Source organism: Vidua macroura, chromosome 11 (assembly GCF_024509145.1).
Source record: "Vidua macroura isolate BioBank_ID:100142 chromosome 11, ASM2450914v1, whole genome shotgun sequence".
In the NCBI taxonomy this organism is placed as follows: domain Eukaryota; kingdom Metazoa; phylum Chordata; class Aves; order Passeriformes; family Viduidae; genus Vidua; species Vidua macroura.
The window spans coordinates 4,017,331-4,043,741 of NC_071581.1; the positions used below are offsets into that span (position 1 = coordinate 4,017,331).

A 26,411-nucleotide genomic window follows, 5' to 3' on the forward strand; every position below is an offset into this window, starting at 1 on the left:
TCCTTGCATTGGACACTGCACTTGTGTGGTGCAGGCAGCTCCTCTCCCGGCACTGCTGGCACGTGGCTAAGCCAGAGCTCCAGCTCAGCCAGGGCAGAGAGCAGCAAGTTCATTTACTGTGAATAAACAGAGTCATTGGGACTGTCTGTGCTGCCACAAAATTTCCAGTTTGCACCAAAATTATGAGCTGTAACTTCTTGACTGGCTTTGTAGCTGTGTCATGCCCCCAGTTCACAAACGGGCAGTGGCAGTCAAAAGAGGTCACTGACATCCTCAGCTGGGAGTGTTTAACTCCTGGCAGCCAATTAACTGGCAATTAGCTGCACCAGAAGCTGCTTCATGTAGCAGATTTCTGCTACATACATACATAAGTAAATATCCATGATGAGTTACCTCCTCACCATTATTGACATAATCCACCTCATATTTAATTTGGATTTAAAGTTTGCGAAGCACAGTTCCTTTTGATTAAACTTCTTTGTTGCTGTTGCCAAACAGGATTCTCAATTCTTTACAGTATTTTCTACTGAAAAAAAAGATATATTTATTTATAATTCCTAGGCAGGATGAAAAGCTTCAGCATTTATTTATAAAATAACTTTTTTAAGCAGTGACACAGACTGTCATCCTGTTGGCCTGGGCAATGTCTACTTAGATGTGGGAGTCCTGAGAGGATGGGAGAACTTTTTGATTACTATTATATTCTCAGTGAAAACTGTCTGTATCTGCTGTTGAGGCTACAATATACCAATATATCAAGAGAGAGCTGTACCCAAAATCAGGTTGGTCTCAAACATTAAGAGAAAGAAAAAATCCCATTTTCTACAGCTTGCACACATTGACATCGAATAACGGGTGCCAGACTTGCCCTTCATAGTAAATAACCCCAGACACATACTCAGACCACCTGTCACAACTGCAGCAATAAAACACCCACTCTGCAGCTGGGGATATCATCTCTGCTGATGCTCACTACTGTGGTTGAGCTGTCTTACTGGTTCCTCTTGTGGGTCAATAACCATGGGATGCACCTCCACAGCAGCGCCGAGGGCAGCAGGACACCCAGCTAACACAGGCATTGCCCCTGCCTGCCTTTGGGCATCACTCCTCCCCACCTCAGCACCTGCACTGGGTGTGGAGTGCCATCTCCTGAGGACAGCCAGCAGGCTCCATGAAAGCAGGGGTCTGGCAGGATGCACACTCACGAACCATGCACAGTTCTTTAGCCTGCTATAATCCCTCACTGAACAACTACTCACAAACTGATTTACCTGACTGTGGCCAGAAAGAAATAAAAAGGCACAGAATTTCTTTGTTGTTAATACTTCACTTTGTAGGGGAAAGAGCTTAGACAAATTACTGATCCATTCAGAATTTCAGATGTACAACAGATCTTTAAAGAAATGTGCATGCAATAAAAAGGCATGAGTGATACTTTTCTTTGCTAGCTATACAGGAAATTGTTTGGTTTTATCCAAGCAAGACCAAATATGGTCTCTACATATAATAAATCCATTCTTACAGAACTGATGGATACTTTCAACAGGCTGCAAGATCCACTGTTTTTATAGTCTGTGTGTATTGGGTGCTGCAGATAAATAAAAATGCCCTAAGGATTTTGCATACTAAGTGAGTATGCCAAGTATTACCAAGCTTCTTTATTTTCTCACAAGCACAGGGATACTGTTTTCCTTCAAAGTGCAGTTCTTGAAGCGTTTTGGTGAGAATTCAGCTTCTGTTTAAGAAATTAGTTTCAGCTCTCATAGATATATTAAAAGATATCAAAACCCCATACCTGACCCCACATTCCCTCCCCATAGTTCAAAAGCCAAAGGCAAAATGAAAACACTGGATTTTTCAATAAGCCCAATGTCCTAATTTTCACATCATTACCACAGTTCCCAAATGGTTTAGCTCTACATGAGCTGCTGACCTCAGAGCAAAACTACATGCTGCATGTGTGTGACTGGTCTGGGAAAGCCATTCCACGGCCAGGTCACAAAAGATCCTAAACATATTTAGATAAACAACCTGAGATTTGAAAGGATGGGGGGTTTGGCATTCTCTTCACAGAAAACCAGGTTTGGGACCCACTTCCACTGATGGAGCATGGCTGACAGGAGAGGCTGGACCCACTTCACACCCATGTTCTAGCAGCTGGTTTGGGTTCACCTGACCCAGGACCCACAGGTTTGGCCTCTTGGGCTGAGCATGCAGCTCACAGAGGGCAGGCTGGGCTCCTCATCTGCAACTCTGTCTGAGCTGGAAACAGCCAGAACTTCCTTTGCTTGAGGAGAATACTTTCTGGCTGCAACTATCTGCAGGAGCAGGACAAGGACCTGCCTTCTGTACCGTTCTTCCATGCAAACATTCTGCTAATTTTACTACCAGCACTGCTGGATGTGTAACTTGACTGGAGAGATAAAAAGACAGAGACGTTTTTTCCTTTTTTTTTTTTCTTCTGTATTCCCCTCCCCCAATTCCTATTTTTCTAGGATATGGAAACTGCTCTCAACATTGTCCCCCCCAAAAAAATAATCATGATGCTGGATAAGATCTCAGAAGTGAAATATATATTTCAGGATATTTTGCTTGCCTTCTGACTCATGAGGGTTGGTAACATGATTTTTAAACAAAAGCTGAGGTTGTCATGGTATTTTTACACCAACTATTCCATATTATTGTGAAAAGGAGGAAAAAAGACAACAAACACTAAGAAACAAGAGATGACAAAATATCATCTATGGGAAAGAGTGCATATTGTATTTTCTTACCCCTAAAGCTGCTCACCAAATTTCCTCCAGTTCCTGCTGACCAAGACTTCCTGAAAACTGCTTCTTATCAGGCAGTTTAGACATCTTAATTTCTGGAGCATTTCAGTATCTCCACCATACCTATTTTTAAACGTCCTACACCAAGCGAAGTGAAGGTACTTTTTGGGCACATTTACCACATTCATGGCAGATTTTCATAAGAACATTTTGTTATCAGAAGGGGTGTAGCACTTCTACTGATACGGCTTTTGCACCTGTTGTGAGTGCAAAGTAATATGAAATACATCATGGCTTTGGAAGATAATTTTGCCTTATTTTGTTTATTCATAAAAAAAATTAGTAGAATGTGTGTATGAAAGAACCATCCAGAAATCTGTCTGGTCTTTGTCCTGCTCCTTCAGATAGCTGCACCCAGAACGTATTCTCCTTAAACAAAGAAAGTTCTGGCTGTTTCCAGCTCAGACAGAGTTGCAGACGAGGAGGACTGCTTTGGCAGTCTTACCAAAACAGGAGGCCTTCATTCTAAACCACAGACATCTCCTCCCTGCAGCCATTTGGATTTGAGAAGGAGCCCTGCTGCCAGTGCCCCTCACTGCCCACCAGCCAGGCTGCCAGGGGCGAGCTTGCCCCTTCCTGGGGGCAGAAACATGAAACACAGACAGCTCTGACAATGCCAAGTGCAAGCATTCAAAAACCACATCAGTGACTGTTGATTTAGCCTGCACTGTGCCACATCACTTGCCACCACCTTCTCCCTGCAGTTACACCTCAGCAGGACCCAGCTCTCTTCCCTGGGCTCATCACAGCATGGCCAGATCACACTGCTTCCCGTGGTGCTGCTGATGCTTGCCTCTCCATTCCCCACCCTTCCCACCCTGCTGCAGGTCTGTCCATCCCCCACAGCAGCTGAGTGGGCACAGAAAGCCCAGCTCAGCCCCTGGCTAGCACAAAGGCTCAGGGAAGCACCCTGCCAGCACCCCGAGCACAGCTCTGCAGAGGTGCTGGAACGTTGGGTTTCTTGTCCATTACCAGTTTGAGGGATGCCAGGCTGTGTTTCGATTTCTTCATGTACAGACAACATGGAAAGGTGACCCAAGGGGTAGGGGTGGAAACTGAGGGCCTGCTGAAGGGTGAGCATTTGCATCTGCTCTTTGCTGCCAAAAATAGCAGCAAACCTCAGCTAAAGTGAGCAAGGGTAGTGAGCAGGAGGAGATGGCATGAAAGGAGCCAGCGGACCCATTTAGGGGTTATTCTGTCTTTGGCCATTTGTTCAGTACTAGAGTGGCCAGAAAGGAATATGATTCCATCCCAAAGAGGCAATGGAAACCTACAGGTCTATCTTGGTAAAAAGCAGTATGTCTGAACTTCAGCATGCTCCCCAGACTACCACCAGCTCCTCCCAACAGTGCAGTGTTTTCAGGTACGTTGATCTGTGAAAGTGCAGGTACACAGGGAGGTATGCTGGCAGGTAGCAGATAATTTTATGGGGCTTTTATCACTTAAGGTCTTTCTCCATCTGCATGAGTACAACTGTTAAAACTGCAGCACACAGTAGTACCAAAGGCTCATAAGGCTTCCCCTCCAGCCCCTTCCCCATCCTCACGGCCTCCTTTGGGCCCTCTCCAATGGCTTCATGTCCTTCTCATGCTGTGATGGCCCAAAGTGCCCCCAGCACTGAGGGCGAGGCCGCCCCAGCCCAGAGCAGAGCAGAGCAATCCCCTCCCTGGCCTGGCAGTGCTGGGCCTGATGGCCCAGGACAGGGATGTCCCTCCTGGCTGCCAGGGCACTGCTGGCTCAGCTCCAGCTGGCCACGGAGCAGCAGCCCCAGGTCCCTTCCTGCAGCTGCTCTCCAGCCTCTCACTGCCCAGTGCAGCACAGAGCCAGGGCTGCCCCGTCCCAGGGGCAGAGCCCAGCCCTTGCCTGAGCCAAACTTCACCTGCCTGGGCATTGCCCTTCTCTCCCGTTTGTCTGGGTCTCTCTGCAGGGCCTCTCTGCCCTCAAAGGAGGCAACAGCTCCTCCTAATTCAGCGTCATCAGCAAATCCTGAGGGTTCCTTTGAGTCCTGGGTCCAATTCCTGAATGGAGATGTTGAGCACAGGGCTGAGGATGGAGCCCTGCAGAACCCCAGTGGTGACAGGCCCCCAGTCTGATGTCACCCAGCCACTGTCACCCTCTGTGCCCGAGCCGTGAGCCAGCTGCTCACCCATCATGTAACACAAGCTGGCCCCACATGAAAAAAGCACCTGGTGGTTTCCAGCACTCCTTTTCTATACTCAGCACTGCTTCAACTCACATCTTCTCAATTGTCTCCTACTGTCCAATATTTTAGCCATGCCACATTATAACTTTAAATTTTATGGCTGATCACTAAGCAGCACAGGTATTGCAAATACAAAATGCTTATGGATTTTCAGTATTTCAGACTTTGAGATTACTTTTTCAAGCACAATCTTAAATCCATCCTTAGTGGCAAGCACACCTTTTGGGCCCATCGTTATAGACAATGCTACTCTTTTCTTTTTTGACCTCTCAAACTCCCTGAAAATTTGCCTTAATTTGTTCAAATTCCTCTTAGGAGTGGATGAAAAATCTTTATGACAAAGTCACTTCTAACTCCTTTCAATAATATGCTTGGGCATGGCAGGTGAGAGCAGACACTTTTGCAAGCTGAGGAAGTTCATGCCAGAAAACTCATGGATCCTCAGCTGAGACTTCAGCAGAGCTGAGCACACATTTACCATCTTTGATTGCTGATAAATGGGAACACTTCTGCCAGGGCATAATCAGACATAGTGCAGTCATGCAAAACCTGAAAGAGTGGCACAGTGGTGGCACTGCTGAGTTTTTTGTTTGAGTGAGAGCAATGTTACCTTGTTTTGAATAAATAAAAGCCAACTATTCACTTTCTTTTGCCTGACTGCTAATGTGTTGTCCTTTGCAGGTAATATCATTGGCTCTGGGATCTTTATTTCCCCGAAAGGAGTTTTGGAGCACGCCGGCTCGGTGGGACTGGCTCTCATTATTTGGGTGCTTGGTGGCGGTGTGGCTGCCCTGGGCTCGCTGTGCTACGCTGAACTGGGAGTCACCATCCCCAAGTCAGGAGGGGATTATTCCTATGTCACTGAGATTTTTGGTGGGTTAGCTGGGTAAGTACCCTATCTCTATAAACTAATTTGAAAGCAACTCCACTTCTGTTGTCTTGTCCCTGTCTCCCAAAATCCTCCCATTTATTATGTTTTCCTGCATAGAAAGGCACAAAGAAATACTAATTGGTTGTGACAGCCATTGGAGTACTACATGCCCCAGCCCCTGTGTCTGGCAGTACTGACAGCTGGATGCATAACTTTTTACTACAAAAGCCACATTGCTAGGTGTGCTGTAAGGAGGTGAATGGAACAACAGAGGCAGGGCCATCTCCTGAGCTGGTAGGAGCTGTGGCTGCAGAGCAGCAGCCCTGTCTCAGCATGAAACACTGAAAAGTGGTGGTGATGGCAAACCTTGGCTGGAGACAAGCCTGAGCAGAGACACTCCCCAGCTCCTCTGGCCAAGGGAGAAGGAAGAGGTGAGGAAGGGTTCCTCATTACCAGGCTCTGGTCTGGTACCAGACAGAGACTCCTGCTTTCCTCTCTATTTAGGAATCATCTTGGTTTCAAACAGCATTTGTGTGTGAGCACACACACAAACTGTAGGGAATGTGTCACAGCCATGCTGCAGGAGCCCTCTGAGCACAGCTCTTCTCACATGTGGGCCTGCAAGTCTGAGTCATAAAAAGAACATTACCCCAAAGGATAAATAAAGGCCTTAATAGATATTCTTGCAGAAGACAATGAATAAATTCAGCTTCATGGAGAGCCCTCCAGTGAGTTTCTGATCAATACAGCTCCTTCTGAATGCTCAGCAGGAATGCTGCAGCTAGCACAGCTGCTTCACCAGCAGAGCCTGCTGACTGGACATACACCCTTATCAAAATCAGTCAGGGGAGAGTTTTCAGCCAAAGCTTTGAGAAGTGTCACTCTAAACTGCAAGCATAACATGCTTCAAATATACTTCTAGGTTTCTTTTTTGTTATTGTGAAGTTTTGAATTTTCCAAAGGCAGCAAGTCTTTCAGCAATGTAGGATGGCATTAATAGTATTCAAACTGGCTCCAGCTTAAACCAGTTCAGTTTTTCCTGAACTCTTCCAAGGTGATTTGTACTATAGCACCTGTTTCGAACTGTTTTCTTTTGCTAATGGTGCACAAGTAGGGTACACTGGAATTTTACATTTTCACAGGCTGCTTTGAGTCCATAACATATCTAATTCAAGATCCTCAAGGAAGTATAGGCACATCCCAAACAGATATTTGAGAATCAATTTCACCAAGTCCACTCGACTGTTTAGGACTATTTAGGACCCAGATGAAACCATGTTGTTTATTTCTTTCCACATGTGAGGAAATTAGTATGCAAAACAATTCAGTTTTAGTCCAGGGATGACTGGCACTTCACATGAATGCCACACCTTCCAGGAGTAGCAGATGGCTCCACTCACTCCAGGCTGTTTCTAAGACAGAGGGGTGGGCTCTGAGTAGACATTATCTCATTCATATACACACTGATGGGACTGTGTGCCATTAACTTCAGTGAGCTTTGGATCAGGCTCAACAACCAAACACAGCAGAGGCCATCCAGCCAGTAGCTAGAATACAGGCAGAGAGGTTATTTCACCAGCTCCTTCACCACCAGCACGTGCAGGAGATCAGATTTCTCTTGCAAACTCCGATGTTCAGGGAAAAAAAAATACCAACCAAAAACCCAAAACCAACCAAACGCAACCAAAACCAACCAACATCAGTTGGTTACCAGTTACATCTTCCTTTTTCTTTACATTCAGCTGTCTCAAATCTGTTATAAGGATCTGATCACTTCTCAGCCAGCAACAAGAGAAGATTTAACTTCTCTTATTTTTGTGATCACAGCTACTGAGTGACTGTGAAAGGCTGTAGGGTGCAGTTCCATCTCATGTGCTGTAGCTCAGCCCTCAGGGCAATAATTCTGCCACTTTCCATCTGAAGAAGAAAGTAACTCCAGGTGTGCCATGCTGTGTCGTCTCCCACATCATCTCTCCACAAGCCATTTTCCCCAGGAACAGCCATTCCCAGCCAGCTGGGCCTCCATGTCCTCATCCTGCCCCTCACAGCTGGTTGTTTAGGGATGGGAATGTGATCTCAGTGACCAGCGTGGAGATCTTTTTCTCAGAAATAGGTTTTGATTAAAATTTACCTGGAGAAACACCATAAAAATAGGCCTACACCTTAGGCAAACTTCCTTCTTGTTTTGCTGCCATCTCTCTTTTGATCTTCACATTTGAAAGTGCAACTTTGTCCCCCCGCCCCCGCTGAAATTATGCATTTGCTTTAACTTGTGTTACCAATCCTGCATTTCAGTTCCATGACTGTCATTAACCCATTCCCATTAAACCATGTTCTGCCAAATACCAGCTACACCACACTCCATATTACAGCACAGAAACAAGGGCCAATTTTGCCTGAAATAGTCTTTTCAGTCTTCTCCCCGCTGAATTCTCCCCCCAATTCTCAGCCTGTGTAATTTGTGTGGGTGAAGATAAACTTGACAGGGAAAAACTGCTGGTGGCTTCTGCAAAGGCCCTGCCAGTCAACAGCCACACAAAACAGCTTGACCTCAGGCAGCACCATCAGTATCCTAACCATATTCAGCAAATTGTTATTGTAGTCCTTAGGTTCTATTTATTCTTCAGTGTGGACCAGCTGAGTTAACTCAACAAGCAGGATCTGCAGAGCTGTCCCAAGCTGGGTCCATCATCAACACCACCAAATAGCACAAAGCAATCACTGGAAAAAACTGCTCTGAACTACAATGAAAAACATTAGAAATTGGGGGGGGGGGGGGGGGGGGAACCACCCCCAAAACAGATTCACACAACAAAATAAAGAGAAAGAAAAAAACTGCTGAGTTTATTGTAAAAACTACAGTGGCAGTTGGGAAGGTGCCCAGCTCTTACATTGGTCTGGTTCACCAAATTAACTGTGGTAGCTAATTAATTGCCCCATACTTTTCAGGAACAGGAAGGCAAAGTGAAGGATGGGACTGAGAGACATTTTCCACCTCAGCTGAGGAGCACCCAGCAAGCAGCTCTCCCTCCAGGTTAATGGCACAAGAGAGGAGCTCCCTCAGCTGTGCCAGATTTACAGGGCTGGAAGCAGGGAGCACACTGGGTGGGTTCGGCCCCTTAAAGAGCAACCTGTGTAATATAGAAATTATACTGTCTTATTTGGAAATATCATTTCAAATCCTCATTTGTGTCACACATCCCTGCACATTATATTTGTGCTTGTCTGTGAATGAATGACTGTGTGTGTCTGTGTGTGCATATACATGGCAAGAAGCCTTCACTTTCTTGCAATGACTACTTCTCACTATAGAAATAATAATACTTCAAATATTTTAAAGACTAACCTGATCCACTGCTGCCTTTTAAATTTTTTTTTTTCCTTTGCACACAATGAAAACCCAAAATATCTCACACTTTATATTTGCACAATACCTCGTGGGGTGCAATCACCTTAAGGCACAGCTGGAGGCAGGCAGCCAGCCCAGCTGTGTGATCCACCACAAAACACTGCAGCACTCATCTGCCCTGGCCTGGGTCAGAGAGCCAGCACCAGCGGGGACAAGAAATGCCCCCAGTGACCAGCAGGGAGCTGGTAGCAGTCCCAAAAGTACAGCTGCTGCCTATTGCAGCCAAAACCCTTAGAGGTGCCTTCAGTGTAGGGACTGCTATCTGCTGTGGTGACATGTCAGTGCAGGAGCAACAGAGCTCCCTTCATGTAGACACAGAGTTAAATCAAACCATGCCTGCTGGCCATAGTCCTCACTCTTCCACACATTCCTGAACCATGCTTTGCTTTACAATGTGTCATTAAAATACAGATTGTGCTGAGAACATGGGAGAAGGGCTGAGGAGAGTCACACTGGCGTGTGTGACCAGGATGAAGGTGCTCAGCCCTGACGTTGTGCACAGCTGAGCCTGTGTTCCCTCCTCCAGCACAGCACCAGCACTGCTCTCTTGTGCTTTTCCTTGTCTTTCCAGGTTTCTGCTGCTGTGGAGCGCAGTGCTTATCATGTACCCAACTAGTCTGGCTGTCATTGCACTGACCTTCTCAAACTATGTCCTGCAGCCTGTCTTCCCTACCTGTATTCCCCCCTATAATGCCTCCAGGATCCTCTCCATGGCATGTTTACGTAAGTATTTGCTTCTTGCACACACACAGAGATTGCCCTGGTTTTACAAGGGACCACTTGAGGGGCCACTCCAGCCAGGCTGGGGTCAGGGCCCCAACTCCAGAGGCCAGTGGGGAGGTCCCAGGAGAGGCACTGTGACTGGTGTGGGATATTCTGTCCCTTTCCACTTGCCTGCAGCAAGTGGAGTGGCCTGGAGGGAGGCACAAAGGCACCTGTATCCCTGTGGGTCCAGGGAAAGTGGTGGCAGGCGAGCATGTGGGATGGGGCAGTGCTGCAGAACCATGGGCACCTGGCACAGGTGACCACCACAATTTGAGCCCTTCCCCTTCCTATCTTCTCTCACGTTCACAAACGCGAGCGTGCAGAAGGCAGCGTGCAGCCAGCTCTGCATTAGCTACTTCTGGAGCTGGCAGAAACAAACCTGAGCTGCAGGACTGAAGGCTTTCACTGTTTCTGTGAGGAGGCAATGATCCCTGCACACTGGGCACTTCTCAGGCACAGTTCTTGAGCTGGGGAGAGCCCCAGCTGGCAGCACCAGGGGGCTGATGGCTGCCAGGGATGCCCCTGCAGCTGGGAGTCTCCTTGGGAAAGGCAGTGCTCCTCATTACTGGCCGTGCTAGAGCTCCCTGCAGGAACATGAGTGTGGTTTGCAATATTTTGACTGTATGTTCTTAAAGAAACATAATTTCATTTCACTGAATTCAGTCTTTTGCTCTCCAGTCCTCCTGACGTGGGTGAACAGCTCCAGAGTGCGATGGGCAACGCGCATTCAGGACATATTTACAGCAGGAAAACTCTTAGCCCTGACCCTTATCATTATTGTGGGCCTCATACAGATCTTTAAAGGTACTCTGTGAGACAGCTCTAACATTGGTATGGTACTGTTAATAGGCTTGATTTTTCCCACTTACTGCAAAGTTTCCTCCTTACAATCTGACCTGAAGGTGTGCTGGGTTTTGCCAAGCTGTGGGATTGCATACTGACACAGCTGTGGAAATATGACACAAGGGAGAAATCAGCTGTATCCCCTTAAAAAAAGTCCATTTCCAGTCCACCTGGTAGGATTTGATAGAATAAAGGAGAGCAGGTCACAGTGTTTCAGAATAGTTAGTTAAAATTTTTAATCTGTTGTGCATTCCTTGAATTTGAAGTGCTCTGGATGTAAAATGAATAAATAATGCTTTGCCTAGGGCAGGAAGATGTGTGCTTCATTTCAGGCACTCGTCCAGTTTCCTACAAAAAGTCACTTATAAGATTAAACATAGGTGAAAAATGTCTCACTGGTTCACCAAGTTATTGGAAGGCCAAAAGTACAAAAGACTTATAATAATTTTATCATGTATATGATGAGTCATATAAAGGATGAAGAAATACAACATTTAGAGAGAGCAGAAAACTTGTTCTCTCAGTTTTCTCACTTGTTTTTACAGTGCTAGTCCTACAGTCTTGACAAAACTTTCAGGCCCATAGATATTTTATTTTCAAGGATATCTACTAAACAACACCAAACGCTTGTAAAAGAGAATGGCATTAAGAGCAGGTAGGAGTTTGCACTGCCAAGGATCCCCCCTCAGCCAGTGCAGGTTGACACAGGGTCTCATGAGTTCTGGTGAAGGGTGCCAGGAGAGCAGGAGCCCTCACCAGGACACTGTCCTGCACAAAGCACTGCAGATGCTATGTCAGCCCGTGGTGACATGAACAGCATGAAGTCTCAGTTCTAATAAAGAATAAAAAGCAAAAGCTTATCTATTTTAAAGTGTGTGAGGTAGGTAGGCATGGCCTAACATCTGGCTTGCACTCTCTATGCAGGAAACTACAAAGAGTTGACACCAAGCAATGCATTCAGATTTTGGATGACTCCATCCGTGGGGCATTTAGCATTAGCTTTCCTTCAAGGGTCCTTTGCATTCAGTGGCTGGAACTTCTTGAACTATGTAACAGAGGAGCTGGTTGATCCCTGCAGGCAAGTATCCACTTCCACCATGCTCCCCTTGAAGTGCTGAGACCTTGGAGCTGTCTGGTAGTGACTCATGTCATGAGAGGCTGCCGTGTCATTCCATGTCTGTGGGGCTGGTTTTCCTAAAGGAGAGTTTTGTTTAGAACAGATAGCAGGCAAGTTACAGTATTGTAAATGCAGGTGAACTCGGTGGGAAGAAATGATGATGTCTGACTCTAGTTTAGGAGGCTGAATGATTTTTTTATTATAACTATACTATAATACATTAATATACTATTTAAATGAGATACTAAAATTACATACTTTTTTTAAACTACTATATTTAACTAACTCACAACCGGTGACCCTCTGTGAGAGTCCAGACACAGGTGGAGCTGATTGGCCATCAGGCTCAAACAATCCTTACTAGAATCTAATTAAGTAATCACTCTAGGTAAACAATTTTCTAAACACATTCCATATAGGAAAAACAAAGAGTGGAAATAGAAATTGTTTTCTCTTTCTTCTCTCTGTGCTCTTCTATGAAAAAATCCTAAGAGAGAGAAGAATGTGCCTGCCACATTACAGAAACACAGAAATTAGGTATTAGCTGAATCACAGCGGCCTATAGACAAGGCAGTATCTTTATGCCACTATTCAATCCTATTCAACCTTCCACAGCAGAAAATTAACCATGGATGAGATACCACACAAGTATCTACAGGAAGAATCTTCTTTGTCATCAAATAGTAGAATTATCCTGGAAGTTGCTTTGCTTTTTCACCCAAAGCTCTCCCACAGACACCTGAAGGGGATGATCAGTTGTGCAGTGAAAGTGGAACTCTGCCCCTGCAGAGCTGTGGGCACCAGCCTGCCAAGGCAACTTTCCCTGGGCCACTGCTGATCCTGGCTGTGGGAACAGCTTGGAAAGGATTTATCACAAGCAGGCTGAGAAGGCTGGAGGGAAAGGGAATTCTAGTTCAGCAAAGCTCAAATGTTTCAACATTTCTGAGCTAATAAAGTGGAATGGCAAATGTCAAGAGCAGCTCTTGGAGCACTGGTTACTTCTGGGCATCCAGTGCACACAGCAATGAAACGAAGAAATGTAAGCCATTACAGCTTGGATGGGAATGAATTAAAGCTACAGCCTTATGAGCATCTCTGCACACCCACGCAGTGAGTGGCAAAGTGTGTGTCCAGAGATCTTGGCAGGAATGAAGAAAATGTGGTCATGTGTTTCCTTATTAAATAACAATATTTTAATGGACCACTATGACTTCAAACCTCAATAATAAAAGATTTATTACTTAAATAAGGTAAATATGGCCTTAGTTGAGAAATAAAGAGAGAAGGGAGCAAATGGCCTTTTTCTATTTTTTTTTAAATTATTGTTGCAGCCTTAATGGAGAAATTAAAGTATTAAAAAAAATTGGATAACCAAAACCACTTCCTACTTTTACTAAATCTATTCAAATTCACAAGGTTAAACATGTTTTCTAAAACCTTTTTTTCCAAGTCTGACACACAGAGAAAAATGCATTATGTTAGATACAGAACAGTTCAGGTGTCCACCTCTAGGAAGGTCTCTGGGTTGGAGATCAGGTTCATCTCTACTACTGTAAACTGTATGACCAGACCAGGTTTAGGGTACACAGTGGGCCAGGGCAGCAGCTGAACAACAGGATCCCCTTCCTTTTCAGAGCAGGTGAAGGTAAAGCAGAGCAAGACATTTTATTCCACCACCATTGCCTGTACCCTGGGCTTTTGGGAAATGGATGTTTCATTTTTCAGTAACAGCCTGTCCCAGTCCCAATCAAGAGCCCAAAGGGAGCTCGTGGTATCTTTGTCCCCTGGAGCTCCCTGCAGACACAACATTTCATTTTAGCCTTCTCTAACCTGCAGTGGGTCAGAGAGCTGGTGGAAGCTCTGCTTCCCTGCAGAGAAGCAGCCAAGGAACCCACCCAGCTGCGTGACCACCCCCGGGCCCTACACAGTTGTCGTGGTCTTGCTGTGCATGATTGTGATTTCTTATCTGCCCTCCTAATTCTTTTATTAGGAACCTACCTCGTGCCATATTCATATCCATCCCATTGGTGACATTTGTGTATACGTTCACCAACATTGCATATTTCACTGCCATGTCTCCCCAAGAGCTCTTGTCCTCCAACGCTGTGGCTGTAGTAAGTAAAGCATTCCCTGCATGTACCAAACACACTTTGATTGCAGTGCTGTGCTTTGCAGTGTATTTCAGTTTCTCTGCCTTCTGTTGCTTTAGACATTTGGTGAAAAGTTACTGAGCTATTTTTCCTGGGTTATGCCAGTCTCAGTGGCCCTATCTACATTTGGAGGAATAAATGGATACCTTTTTACCTCATCAAGGTTAGATGGAGTACAATTTTATGAACATTATCTAATTTGGGGAGGGGCTGTTTTAATTGCATTTGCTAGAGAAATGCTGGCTAGACATTTTGGATGTTGTAAAGCATGAGTTTTTGTTGGGTGTGTTGGATACAATCAGTTATGAATTATTCTGTTTCAAATCAGCAAATGTAATATTGAATCATCAAATTTATTGCAAATTAATCCTCATGAGTTATTGAAAGTGTTTGCAGATGTGGAATAATTCACAGTAAGAGCCAAACACAGCTTTAGCATGGAACCAAAATAATTTGTATCGATAAAGTTCCAGTAGCTCACAGCTAAACTGTGCTTTGCTCAAGGAGGAGTTTCAGGGCCTGGTGCTGAACTCAGTTACAGGCATTTTGATGCTGGAAAAATCACCTTTCAAGCAAGATGCTTTGCATGCCTACTGCTGATAGTTGGGCCAGAATCTGTAGAGTCTGTAAGATTGTAATCAATAAAGTCTGCTTATAATAACTGACCTGTCTGAATTTAATTAAGAAACTACAAAGTTTTTTGAGGAAACAGCTGAAGTACCTTGGGAAAATTATTTATCCCAACCCTTTCATGGGTATGATGAAATGTAACAAAACAGAGTGCATATGTAGCAGGCTTACACTTAAAAGTGAAAAGCTAGGGCATGTTAAACCTTATCCAAACCCCTTTTGCCACTGTAAATACCCACCCAACCTTCAGAGTATTCATCCCTCACTGGGTAAAGAGACAATGCTGGCCAGCAGATAGCCCTTGGAGGTATTTTGGCATCTCAGAGCAGGTCTGTTCCCAGGTGACATTAGCTGTTAAAGGCCTTGTACACTGCAGGGTTTAGTTTAAATGCCTTTCCCCAGGGGACACAGTCTCTAGCTGTCTCTGCAGCTGCAGCCACAGCTCCTTTCCGTGAGAAGACCAGAGCAGGTGGTTGAGATAAGAGGTGTTTATATGACTGGGGACTGGGAGGCTCTTGCACACCCAGTGGATTCATCATTACCCTTCTTGTTTCCAGGTTGTGTTTCTCTGGTGCTCGGGAAGGCCACTTGCCAAGTTTGCTGGCCATGATCCACGTCAAGAACTGCACGCCCATCCCTGCCCTTCTCCTCTGTGTAAGTCACTACCCCTGCTCTGTCACTGTGTAACCTGCTTTTAGAAACACTAAGCCACGGAGAGGTGAGCTGGAAAAGCCCTTGAGAGGTGGTTTTACCCCAGAAGAGGAGCAGTGGGTCACCCTGAATGGCAGCTGGTAGGTGCCAGCTGAGCAGTTCAATCTGCCCCAGAGAGAAGCAGCCTTCAGCCTTGGAAATAACTCCTCCTCCTCCTCCCAGTCCCCTCAGCACCTGAAGGGTTTCCCTCATAACCTGAGTTGCAGTGTAAGTCATTTAACTCTTGTCCTGCAGCAAGGGACAGGGACTAGCTTTTGAAACAGAGATACTTCATTTAAGAAAATACAAGTTCCTTAGACCAATGCTGCCTGCTTCCCACGAGCAATTGGAAACCTCCATGGTCACTAATCCCATTGAAGCAAGGCTGCTTTAGGTCCTGCCCCAAAGCCAGAGATATGGTGGGTCCCAGGGAAAGGACAAAGTGCTCCTAAAATTACTTTCAACAACCAAGACACCTTGTGAGGATTAGCCAGGCAGTTCTCTGAGGGCCACAGGTATTTCTTTCCACAGGCCAAAAACTTAAGTAGGGACAATGATTACACAGTGGCCCTGAGACACATCAGGCAGGTCACCTGCGATGGGCCAGCTGTTAGGAGTGCTGGGGATCCAGTTCCTGGTGTGCTCCCATGGGAAAAGATGCCCCTCACGTTTTAGACAGCACAAATTTCCACAGTACTAATGACTTAGGGGAGTTATTATTTGAAACAAAGAGCTTTGTATGACTTCATTGACAGTGCACCTGGAACGTGTGAAGGGTTTTACAGTGGAAAATGACAAGGAGGAAAATGATTCGTGCTGCTGCTGTCCATGGCCGCAGGGCCCAAGGAAAGGAATTCCCCAAAGGGCATTTGCTTGAGATCTTGGCTGCATCAATGGCTGCCAACTGCAGATTTGCCACTGATACCAAAACTCGAGGGTTTGACCCCAGATGCATGTTTACATGTCTCCTGGCTCTAATTCTGGTGCAATTCTGGCACCATACACCCATACAAAATTTCACCGAATAAGTTTTTTTTCACCGTGAAAGCTCATTCTGCTTTTATGACAAAAGATGCATTTTGTTGAGGTTTTATGGCATTCCTGAGGCTTAGTGCCCCATCACAAACATCTCGTGTGTTGCCCATTGAAGGTTTGGGGTAAACTGCCCTGGGCAGCCATCATGGGATGGGATCCTGCATTCTACAGGGGCAGAACTCCTTGGTCCTTAAAGATCCATCAGCTGAAACAAGAGATTGTCAGAGTCTGCTTCTCTGTGGAGCAGCCCCAACAAGAGCAGCCTGCCTGTCGAGCTGGCTGATCCATGCCATGCCATCCCCCTTGAATCACAGTGCAAATCACAGAACCAGCATGGCACATTAAATCATCATTTGAAGGTGTTTTAATGCAGCTCAGTGCACATCAAATGCTGCTAGGAAATAGCTGTTTCTTAACAAATAGAAAGATACCAACAGTATAGTGTAGGCAGCTACAACAGCAAACAGGGCCACACTTCAGGCAAACCTAATTAATACATCAGGTTCCTTGTCTCTTCCATTGAATCACACCTAGCTCTCTGCAAGGAGAGGAGTTTGGTTGTACATCAAGAATGGCTATTGCAACACTACCAGTGAGACCTTTATTTTTACTGATTTTTACTCCTAAAAATCAAGGGACCAAGCTAAATGTAAAATTTGGACTGCAGTTTCTTTGCAAGATGGTGGGGAGTGGCTGGCCCCCCTGGCAGCCGTGGGGCTGTGGCCAGGCCATCTGGAGGGCAGCACCCCCTCCTCTGCCACCAGGCACTGGGGGTGGCCCCTGCACTGTGAGTGGATATGGATATGTTATATGGCGAGATGGTGCCCAATTTTAAATCCATTTTGTGGTGAGACAGTTCAAAGAGTTGAAATCCCCCTGCCAAGCCTGCAAGGCTTTGAATAAGGGAACAGAGGGACCAACGGGGTGTTTGGCTGTGGTGGTGCTTAATTCCTGGTGCTGGAGGTGCAGAAACCTTCCCTCCTGCAAGGAATTTACTGTCAAAACAGCTAATTAAGAAAAAAGGGACAGAAGCACAAAGGGAGCCTGGATCAACACAAACAAAAATCTTGAGCAATCTCTGGAGGGATTTGGATATTTAGTTTCCCTCAGGCTCTGGGCTCCAGCAGACAGTGTTCACTGGACTGGTATTTCGTGCAGGTGAGTGCTCAGTCCCTGTGGTACCAAAGAGTGGGTGAGGGGCTTGAGGAGCAGTGCCCTGGCCCCAAGTCAGCTCTCCTGGGTCTGCAGCATTGATGTCTTTATGCTGGTCCTAAAATCACAAGCCAGACACAGGTGCTAAGATGGAGTTACCTTTATAAGGATCCTGAGGTGCACAACTCGCTCGGTGGAAAGTGATGGAAGATGCACACGAAACATGAAGTGCATGCAACTTCTCTATGTTCAGCAAATTAGCATAACTGACAAGAATCCCCAGTTAGAGGCATAAATGATGAGGTAATTCCCCCTCACTTCAACCCTTTCTGAATCCCTCCACTCCACAATTAGATAGGAACTAAACTTTGTTAATGAAAATGAGTCTTGGAGAGCTAGTTTCAACCTTGCCTTCCCAGATAATCTAAACTTGGACCCCCAGCTTGGAGCCATGGGGGAGTTTATTTTGTCTTTCTGTCTATTAGAGTTGGTAAAAAGCTAGCTATGAATCCTTTAATAGGCTACAGCACTACAAATGTATGTGTACAGAATATATAGAAAATATAAAAGCAAAAAAGGTGAAAATCAATTCCCTGTCAGTATTAGGCAGACATGGAGTTCAAAAAAGCAAACAAAGCATGGAAATGTCCACCATCCATCTGCCAGTTTCCAAACATTAGTAATAAGATTCATGATGCTGATCAGCTGTGACAGGAGCCAGCAGGAGGAAGGGCAAACCTCTAATTCTTTATAATATACAGAGCACCTGCAACAACATAGTGCCTGAAGCACAACATGTTGAGTCTAAGAAACCCCTTCACCTGGAGTCCTCACCACAAGGTTCAATAGCTTTTAAAGTACTTCACAGAAAAAGGTGGAGTGGGAGCTTTGCCAGCCTTCCCAGCCCTGCCTGCCTAGTCATGGGCAGCAGAGACACCTTTGCCAGCACCCCAGGGTATTTTTAAACAGACCCTCTGGTCTCTGGCTTCAGCATGCCCCAAATCACCCTGCATAGCCATTTAGCCCCAGCCCTGGTGGCACAGCTCTGGGATAAGGAACAGAGCCACAGGAAGCAGCACACGCCCAGCAGGTGCCATAAACAAGGGGATTTCTAATACGTTAATGGGATTTTTGCTTGGTTTTGTTGTTTTTAAGCTGCCTTTTCTAGTAATGGTAAAGAAGGCTGTGCTCCTCTTTTTGCAGTGTTTGACCACCCTCATCATCATACTCGTTGGAGACACATACACACTAATCAACTACGTGTCCTTCATTAACTACCTCTGCTATGGAGTGACCATTATAGGCCTGATTGTTTTACGCTGGAAGAAACCCCAAATCTTCAGACCTATCAAGGTGACACTGTTAAAGCTAAATTTCTTGGCTGCAATAGGGTGGGGTGGGAGCACCTCCCAGACCATGTCCCAGAGTGGCATTAGTGAAAAAGGATACACAGGCAGATCTCTTGTGAATGGGCAGAGAGGACAGTGGTGGAGTGAAGGGGGACACTGGGGGGCCTGGAGCCCACCACAGCCACTCACCACTGCTGCTGCTCTGCACAGTCGTGCTCTGCTCTGCTCTCTCCTGGTAGGTGAACCTCCTCATCCCCTCTGCTCTCTCCTGGTAGGTGAACCTCCTCATCCCCATCACTTACCTGGCGTTTTGGGCATTTCTGCTGATCTTCAGCTTGTACTCTGAGCCAGTCGTCTGTGGGGTTGGACTAAGTATCATTTTAACCGGAGTGCCAGTGTTTTTCCTTGGAGTCTACTGGAGAAATAAACCAAAGTGTGTAAATAGGCTAATAGGTAAGCCAGCACTATGTGCCTCCCTGCCCTCCCTGCTTAAACTCTGACACACTGGCACCAAAACAGCCAGGAAACTGCCTGTGGGAGGCTGGCCACCACTCTCAGCCACGGGCAGCCCCTGGGCACAGAGTGGCCAGGCACTGCTTTGCTTTGGGCACATGTTTTGCACACTCCTGGGTACATTTGCCTCCTCTCACGCCCCTGTGCCCATCCACTTGGCTTGCTGACAGCAGCCTCTCCCAACAAATACACAGGGGTGTCACTTTACACACATGGAGACTAAATGAGCAATCACAAATGGACTGAGGAGTTTGTGTGACCTTTGCCCTGCCTTCTTCCACTGTCCCACCAGCACTGAGCACCAAGCCCTGTGTGACACGATGAACTATCTCATACTCAGATGTTTCTTATAAAGACTTACATTACCCCTCACAAAAAATTGAAACTGCAAATAGTCTTCTTTGTTTTGGTTGTGCTTGATTTTTAATCCCTTTGCTCCAAGGTGAGGACTTCCAAACAAGCACTCTGCAGCCCTCTGCTCTCACTGGAGGGTTTCTGTCAGCTGCCCTTGGCTCTGCTGCCAGCAGCTCCCCATGGCCAGTGGTCACTGCAGCCGGGCTGACACAGTGCCAGGAGGGCTGGCAGCCATCCCATCCCATCCCATCCCATCCCATCCCATCCCATCCCATCCCATCCCATCCCATCCCATCCCATCCCATCCCAATCCCATCTGCCTGCCATGGGCAGCACTGGCAGCTCTGTGAGGGGCTGGGGAAAGGTGTCCCTAAAGCTGTCCCATCTTTAGCTGTCCCTAAAGCTGTCCCTAAAGCTGTCCCACCTTCATTTGCCCCTGCTTCAGGAGCACTCTGCTGAGCGAGCTGGAGGGAGAAGGGTTGCAGGGGGCAGTCAGAGGGGCAGCAGGGCTGTGCAGCCTCCCTCCCCCGTGGCACTGCTCCAGCATCACACATTTGTTAGAAGAGCTCAGGCCCCCCATGAAGCACCCACTAACCCCTGGTGATTTGCTCCTTGCAGAGTCCCTGACGTGCTGGGGGCAGAAGCTGTTTTTTGTGGTGTACCCTCAGTGTGGAAGTGCTGAGGAGGAGGCCTCCTCAGCCCACTCCTGGCGAATGGTGAGCGAGACAGCACTGAGGAAATAACAACAGCGTGGCCTTTGAGGCTGAAGTGGCTTCTTGTTTACATGCTGATTTTTGAAAAAAGTTTTTCTGGGAAAAAAAAAAAAAATTTGGTTTAGAGCACCAATAGTGAAGTTCATCAAATGAGCTACATCCTTTGTGGTCTCTGTAGTTTTTAGTTATTCCTTAAGAAAAAAAAAAAAAAAGGAAAAAAAGAAGAAAATAAATAAAATGTAAAATAAGGAGCTGGTTGGGTTTTTTTTTTCTGGCAGCATCCTTGCTCAGCAGGGGAAAGCAGCACAGACACAGCTCTGGAATACTGATTTTAGTCACCATGAGGGTCCACCAGAGACACACAGATTTAGGCATTTCAAAACTAGGGCAGCTCCCAACACAAAATCAAAGTACAGAAATCAAGAGAAAGCAAGGAGACCTCTTGCTGCCCCTGGGTGGGGGGAATGCCCACGAAGGCACAACCCAAAGGATCATCCCTCCCCATACCTGGAGCAGCACAGCATCCCCAGCCCAGCTCCACAGAGCAGCCGGGGCTGCGCCGAGCACGGGCTGCAGAGTGAAAGCCACAGCAGCAGCAACCACCTGAACCACTCCAGCCCCATTTGTGACACAGAGAAAAGGATACACAAGTAGTGATCTAAATCTCAGCTTTGTAGTGATGCTAATCTCAGCTTTGCAGTGATCTAAATCACAAGTATCTCCATTTTGCAGTTATCTAAATTTCAAGTATCTCAGCTTTGCAGTGATCTAAATCTCAAGCCTCTCAGTTTTGAAGCAGTGTTGCAGAGGTGGAGGGGTTCCTGCACCACCCAGGAACTCCTGCATGAAGCTCAGCCTGACGCAGGTGCTGGCTGGGGAGGATGGAGACACGGAGAGGTTTGCAGCAGGCTCAGAGTGCAGCTCAGGAAAGGACCCTGATGCTCCTCCTGTCTCTTGAGCTGCCAGGTGGTGTCACCTTGCTCCAGAGACCCATTCCCCTTTTCAGCTGTGCTCAACCAAGTAACAAGCCTGATTCACTCACACATCAGATGCTCCTTAGAAAGTGTTTTGCATATTTTATTTGTGCCATACACTAGGAAAAAAAATCTCGTCCATGCACATAATTAATATATAGAGATTTGCTGCTGTAGCAATATGGCCACTTTCACACCAGGGAATCTTCTAAAAATGCAAAATGTGAGAACAGCTCTGAGCTACTCTTCTTTCACAGAATTTGAAAACAAAACCTATCACATTCAGTAGCCTTGGTAACAGCCATCTGAATGTCATTTTAAAAGTATCTTTCCATGGCCCTGGCACAAAAATTATGGATTCGTTATCTCAGTTAATTATTCAGAAATACTTTTGTAGTATAATAATAATATCTATATATTAAAATTCTATTAATCTCCATCTTTCAGATGGTAGACACTAAAAAGAAACACAGCTTACAGTCTTCTCTTTGTATAAAGCTGTAAACTGTAAGAGATTAAAATACATATTTAGCTAGAAAAAAATGTGTGGTTTCGTGTGTATATATGCACACACATAAAGAAAGATTCCACATTTTAAATAATAGTATGAGTATATAATTTGATAATGGAAATTATAAATATTCAGCTTGCTTTAAAAAAAAAAAAATTCAGAGCAGACTTCCCTGTGGCTAAGCAGCACCTGAATCTTTGACTAATGTCAGAGGCTCTCATGATTAAGTCTCCTTTTCCATAGCTCAAAATCCACTTTCTGGGGTATAATTTCCAACAGATTAATTCTTTCAATACCTTTACTACCTAGAAAGAAAACTAAATGTATTACAGCATCAGAAATACTGATTGCTTTCAGAATTGCTAAGTTTGGGCATGGCTTTATTTTTGTTTGTTTAAACAATTAAGGTATAGAAATCATCCAGCAAGGAAACTTTGCAGCTCTTGAGAGAAGTCTGTATGGTAACAAGAAAAGTAATAATAATAGTAATAGTAATGCTGCAACAAGTACCAAGGCTTTCCTTGGCTGTTATATAAGGAAATCAAAAGCAAAATTAAAGAGCAAATTCCTCATAACTGTTAATTGAGTTTGGCTCAAGTTTTCCCTGGTTATACTGACATGCTTTAAAAGTAACAACATTTGGCCTTAAATCAGAAGGCTTAATTTAGAACAGGATGATTTACTAGACATCATCTTTGAATTACATGCCAATCCCCAAAAAGTGTTCCACGATGTTTCATTTTTAGGAACAGCTTCATCTCTGCTCCCAGCATCACATACATTAAAGGCTTTGCAAAGGTTAGTGCCTAATGTGTAGGATTTCTAACCGTAGAAATCAATGTACAAAATTAGAAATTCATATGCTAAATGAAATTTAGCAGCACACTCAGTCCATATAAGAGAGATATTTCCTAAAGACAAAGCAGCTAGCCCCAAAGGAGACATAATTACTAGTATTTTAAAGCCCACTGAACAAAAAGCCTTGAACAGCTGACACTATCAGCATGTTGAGAGCACTGTGATACTTGATACAGAAAGGCAAGCTGTTTCCAACAGAAAGGAGTTTAAATAAAGCTTGAATAGCAATGCAATACTACATAAGCCTATATATTGCGTGCTATTATATTTATGTAGCATAAAATACTCGGGGCTGTAATGCAGGAAATACTCTGGGGAGTATCACCTGTAAGTCAGCCTAAGGCAAAGTCAGTAAAAAATGGATTGGATTATTCTTACCTGATTTATCACAGGATTGAAAACAGTGGCAACAGATATGTCATCACTGTGCTACGTGCTCTGCAAGACAGAAGTGGAGAAGATAAAATTCCAGGAGCTGAGTGGGCACTGCTGGGAAGCACTGGGAGAATGAGGCAGAGCTACTTCTGCTGGCTTGGCCACTGTCAAGCGTTTTCAAAAACTTGATAAAGGAATTGATTGTCTTCCATTCACATTAGTACATAAACCAGAAGAGTTTGATCTCAGAAGGATCAAGGGATGAGACTCACAGAATCACAGAATATTCTGAGTTGGAAGGGACCCAGGCCCACATGGGGATTGTACCTTGGGTTCAGCACCGTGCTGTTTCAGTTCAGAGCCTTCCTCCAGCTGGAGGACAGATGAGTCCCTGCATATTTAACACTACACCTGACCTGGGAGCGCCTTTACAAAACACGTATCCAAAACCATGCAGACAAGGTTCATTAGCCACACTCCATCAGCTCTGAAAGCACAAGCCCTGATGCAGCTGTCAGCCCCAGGACAGGGGCTGGTGGCCCCAGGGGAGGCCACCTTTGCCTGGTGAGCTGCTGTGGTGGGCTGGGGAGCCCAGGACGGAGCCACTGCCACAGCCCAGCTCCAAACAAGTTAATGCCGTGAGAGAAACGTGCTGAAGAGCTCAAGCTAAACAAAATAACTCATCTTCAAAGGAAAGGCAGCAAATGAACAACCAACCAGCCCCCAATAGACATGCTGTCCCACACTTCACATTTGGAGGCCTTTGTCAAGGTATTTCTTACGTTTCACTTACTGTTAAACCTTGGGAAAAAATCATTTGGTTTCATTTGGTTTCCAGCCCCTTTGTACCAAGAACCAAATCCAAAATTGCTACAGTTAATTCACCTGCTGAGGAGTTTTATGAGAAAGAAAAGTGAAGGGTAAACTTTGCTTAGAATTTGTCTTTTCCTAAAGCTTGAGAGTTCAGAGAGTTGTGTGCTGTCTCCACTTCCAGCTGTGAGCACAGGCAAACCAAACCCTGGTTTTTAAAGCTCCTGTCCTTGGTCCTTGACACCTCTCACCAGTGCTCTATCTTCAGTGAGAAACTTCTGCACTTGGAAAATGGAAAAAGAAAATCCAAGAAGATTAGAAAGTGAGTAAGAAGATGCTGAGAGGCCAAAACCAAATTTGTCTTAAAGTCCTACAGTAAGACACAGGGATAGAAGGGAGGGAGATCCAGAGGGCATCATAAAGCAGGGAGGACGTAGAATGAAAGGGAATAAAATGAAAACCTCAGCTTCACCTCAGCCTCAGTGACCATTTAACCCCTGCAGCCAAGAACACAAGAGCCAGCACCTGAAGAGGGAAGAAGAGCTCACTGAGCTGTTTGCTGGGGTGACAGACTGACAAAGGAGAGCACATGAGGTGTGCAGCCTGCAAGGCTCAGGTTCAGACAGCTATTTGTACTGGATTTAAATCCTAGCACTTGCCTGGGAGAGTAAAACTCAACTTCTGGCCAAGTCCAAAAATCTTTAATAAGCAAAAGCAGTTTTTCCTCTCAGAGAAAGGTCTGATTGAAAAGTACCAAATTCCCTTCAGGCTTCTCAAGTGTGCCCCTTGGGTTTTTTTAAGAGCTATCTACTGTACTGCATAGGCTGTCAAAATACCTGCTAACACTCAGGTACCATTTGTGACTCTATTTCCATCTCATGGGTTATTCTTATTTCAGCCTCACATCAGGGTATGATGGTGTGGTTTGAAACATTAATGCTTCTGCCACTGCAGCTGAAAGAGCATTTCATGGCAAAACAAAACAAAACCAAAGCAAAGTCTTTCTGCTAGGCTAGAAAGTAGGATCCCTCTGCATCAAGCTGGGTCCTTCCATCCTTCATGGCTACAGCTAAACCTGGGATCATCATGAAGTCTGTCCAATTCCCTTCAATACAGATAAAGATTTCCAAGTCTGCGAAACACAGTCAACACAAAATAACTCAGCCTTCACCTTCTGAAAAAAAGCAGGACAGAGCCAGCAGTAGCTCAAAGATAAGGAGAAGCATCAGCAAAACAAGCACTGGCCTCAGAAAAGGGAGAGGCCATATTTCAGAAATCGTTTCTTTTAACCACCCTAACAGTCATACACTTCAGGGCTTCTTTTTTTTTAGTTGGGATATATGCATACATACATACCAAAGGCAGCTGTATACAACAGTGAATTTCCTAGAACCAAGATTTCACATGTATTATTTAAAAAGTGATATCCCTTCGACCAGCTCCAGCTACCAGAAAAAGCAGATGATAAAAAACCAGAAATACAAAACCAAACCAAGCCAAACTATACCCTCCCCCAGCACATTCATGTCCACACATGGAGTCATGGGTTGACACCTAAGAATCTGAGTCAAACTAAGATTGTGGGAGTAGAGTTTAGGAATCCTTATGCTTAGGTGTTAAGAGTGACACTCAGAAACCCACAGGCTCTGGGCACACCAAATTTTATTAAAAATTAAGAGATCCAAAGCAAGGCAAAGCACAATGATGCCCAGCATCTTTCTTGCTCAGTATCTTGCTCAGTCCAGGAAGCAGCAGTAGGCACTGACAAACACGATGCCACACCTGAATCATATGCCTGCACACACACTATGGTAAAATGTTGTAACTAAATTAATATCTACAACCCAAATTAAAAACAAACAAAAAAGCCAAAAAGGAGAGAACAGAAATAGAGAACAAGTATCCTTAAGGGATGTTGCAGGGTAATACACAAGCTGAAAGGTACCAGAATTTCTAACAGAAATATTCCCTGCTTTAGCAGCAGTAGAGAAAATATTAAGGGAATCACTCTTCCCCTTTATTCCCCTTTATGAATTCTTTTTAAAACAGCAGGTATTCTCTATTCAGAGGGTTTTTTTGGAAGGGGTTTTTTTAGAAGGTTTGTTTGGGGTTGTTTTTTTTTTTTTTTTGGCTTGCTTGGACAGGGGAATTTTTTATCTTGCATCAACCAAACAACTTAAAACACTTTGTTTCCTGTCTACAAAAATCTTTAAAGAGTGCAGAAAAACATTTAACAAAAATTTTAACAAGTTTACTAG

At 45.2% G+C, this 26,411-nt stretch overlaps 1 protein-coding gene across 3 annotated transcripts in view; it reads left to right on the forward strand.

Annotated features, from left to right (window-relative positions):
* Window positions 1-20,828, forward strand: part of SLC7A10 (solute carrier family 7 member 10) — a 38,162-nt gene extending 17,334 nt beyond the window's left edge. For 2 of the 3 annotated variants that reach the window (XM_053987220.1, XM_053987222.1), the window contains exons 2-11: window positions 5,716-5,920; window positions 9,886-10,037; window positions 10,758-10,883; window positions 11,847-12,000; window positions 14,030-14,153; window positions 14,249-14,352; window positions 15,377-15,473; window positions 18,900-19,049; window positions 19,321-19,498; window positions 20,531-20,828. In XM_053987220.1, coding sequence (XP_053843195.1) covers window positions 5,716-5,920; window positions 9,886-10,037; window positions 10,758-10,883; window positions 11,847-12,000; window positions 14,030-14,153; window positions 14,249-14,352; window positions 15,377-15,473; window positions 18,900-19,049; window positions 19,321-19,498; window positions 20,531-20,655 — 1,415 coding nt within the window. In that variant the 3' untranslated portion in view covers window positions 20,656-20,828. The remainder of the gene's footprint in view (window positions 1-5,715; window positions 5,921-9,885; window positions 10,038-10,757; window positions 10,884-11,846; window positions 12,001-14,029; window positions 14,154-14,248; window positions 14,353-15,376; window positions 15,474-18,899; window positions 19,050-19,320; window positions 19,499-20,530) is intronic. The other variant, XM_053987221.1, reaches the window with a different exon arrangement.
* Window positions 20,829-26,411: the final 5,583 nt, after the last annotated feature.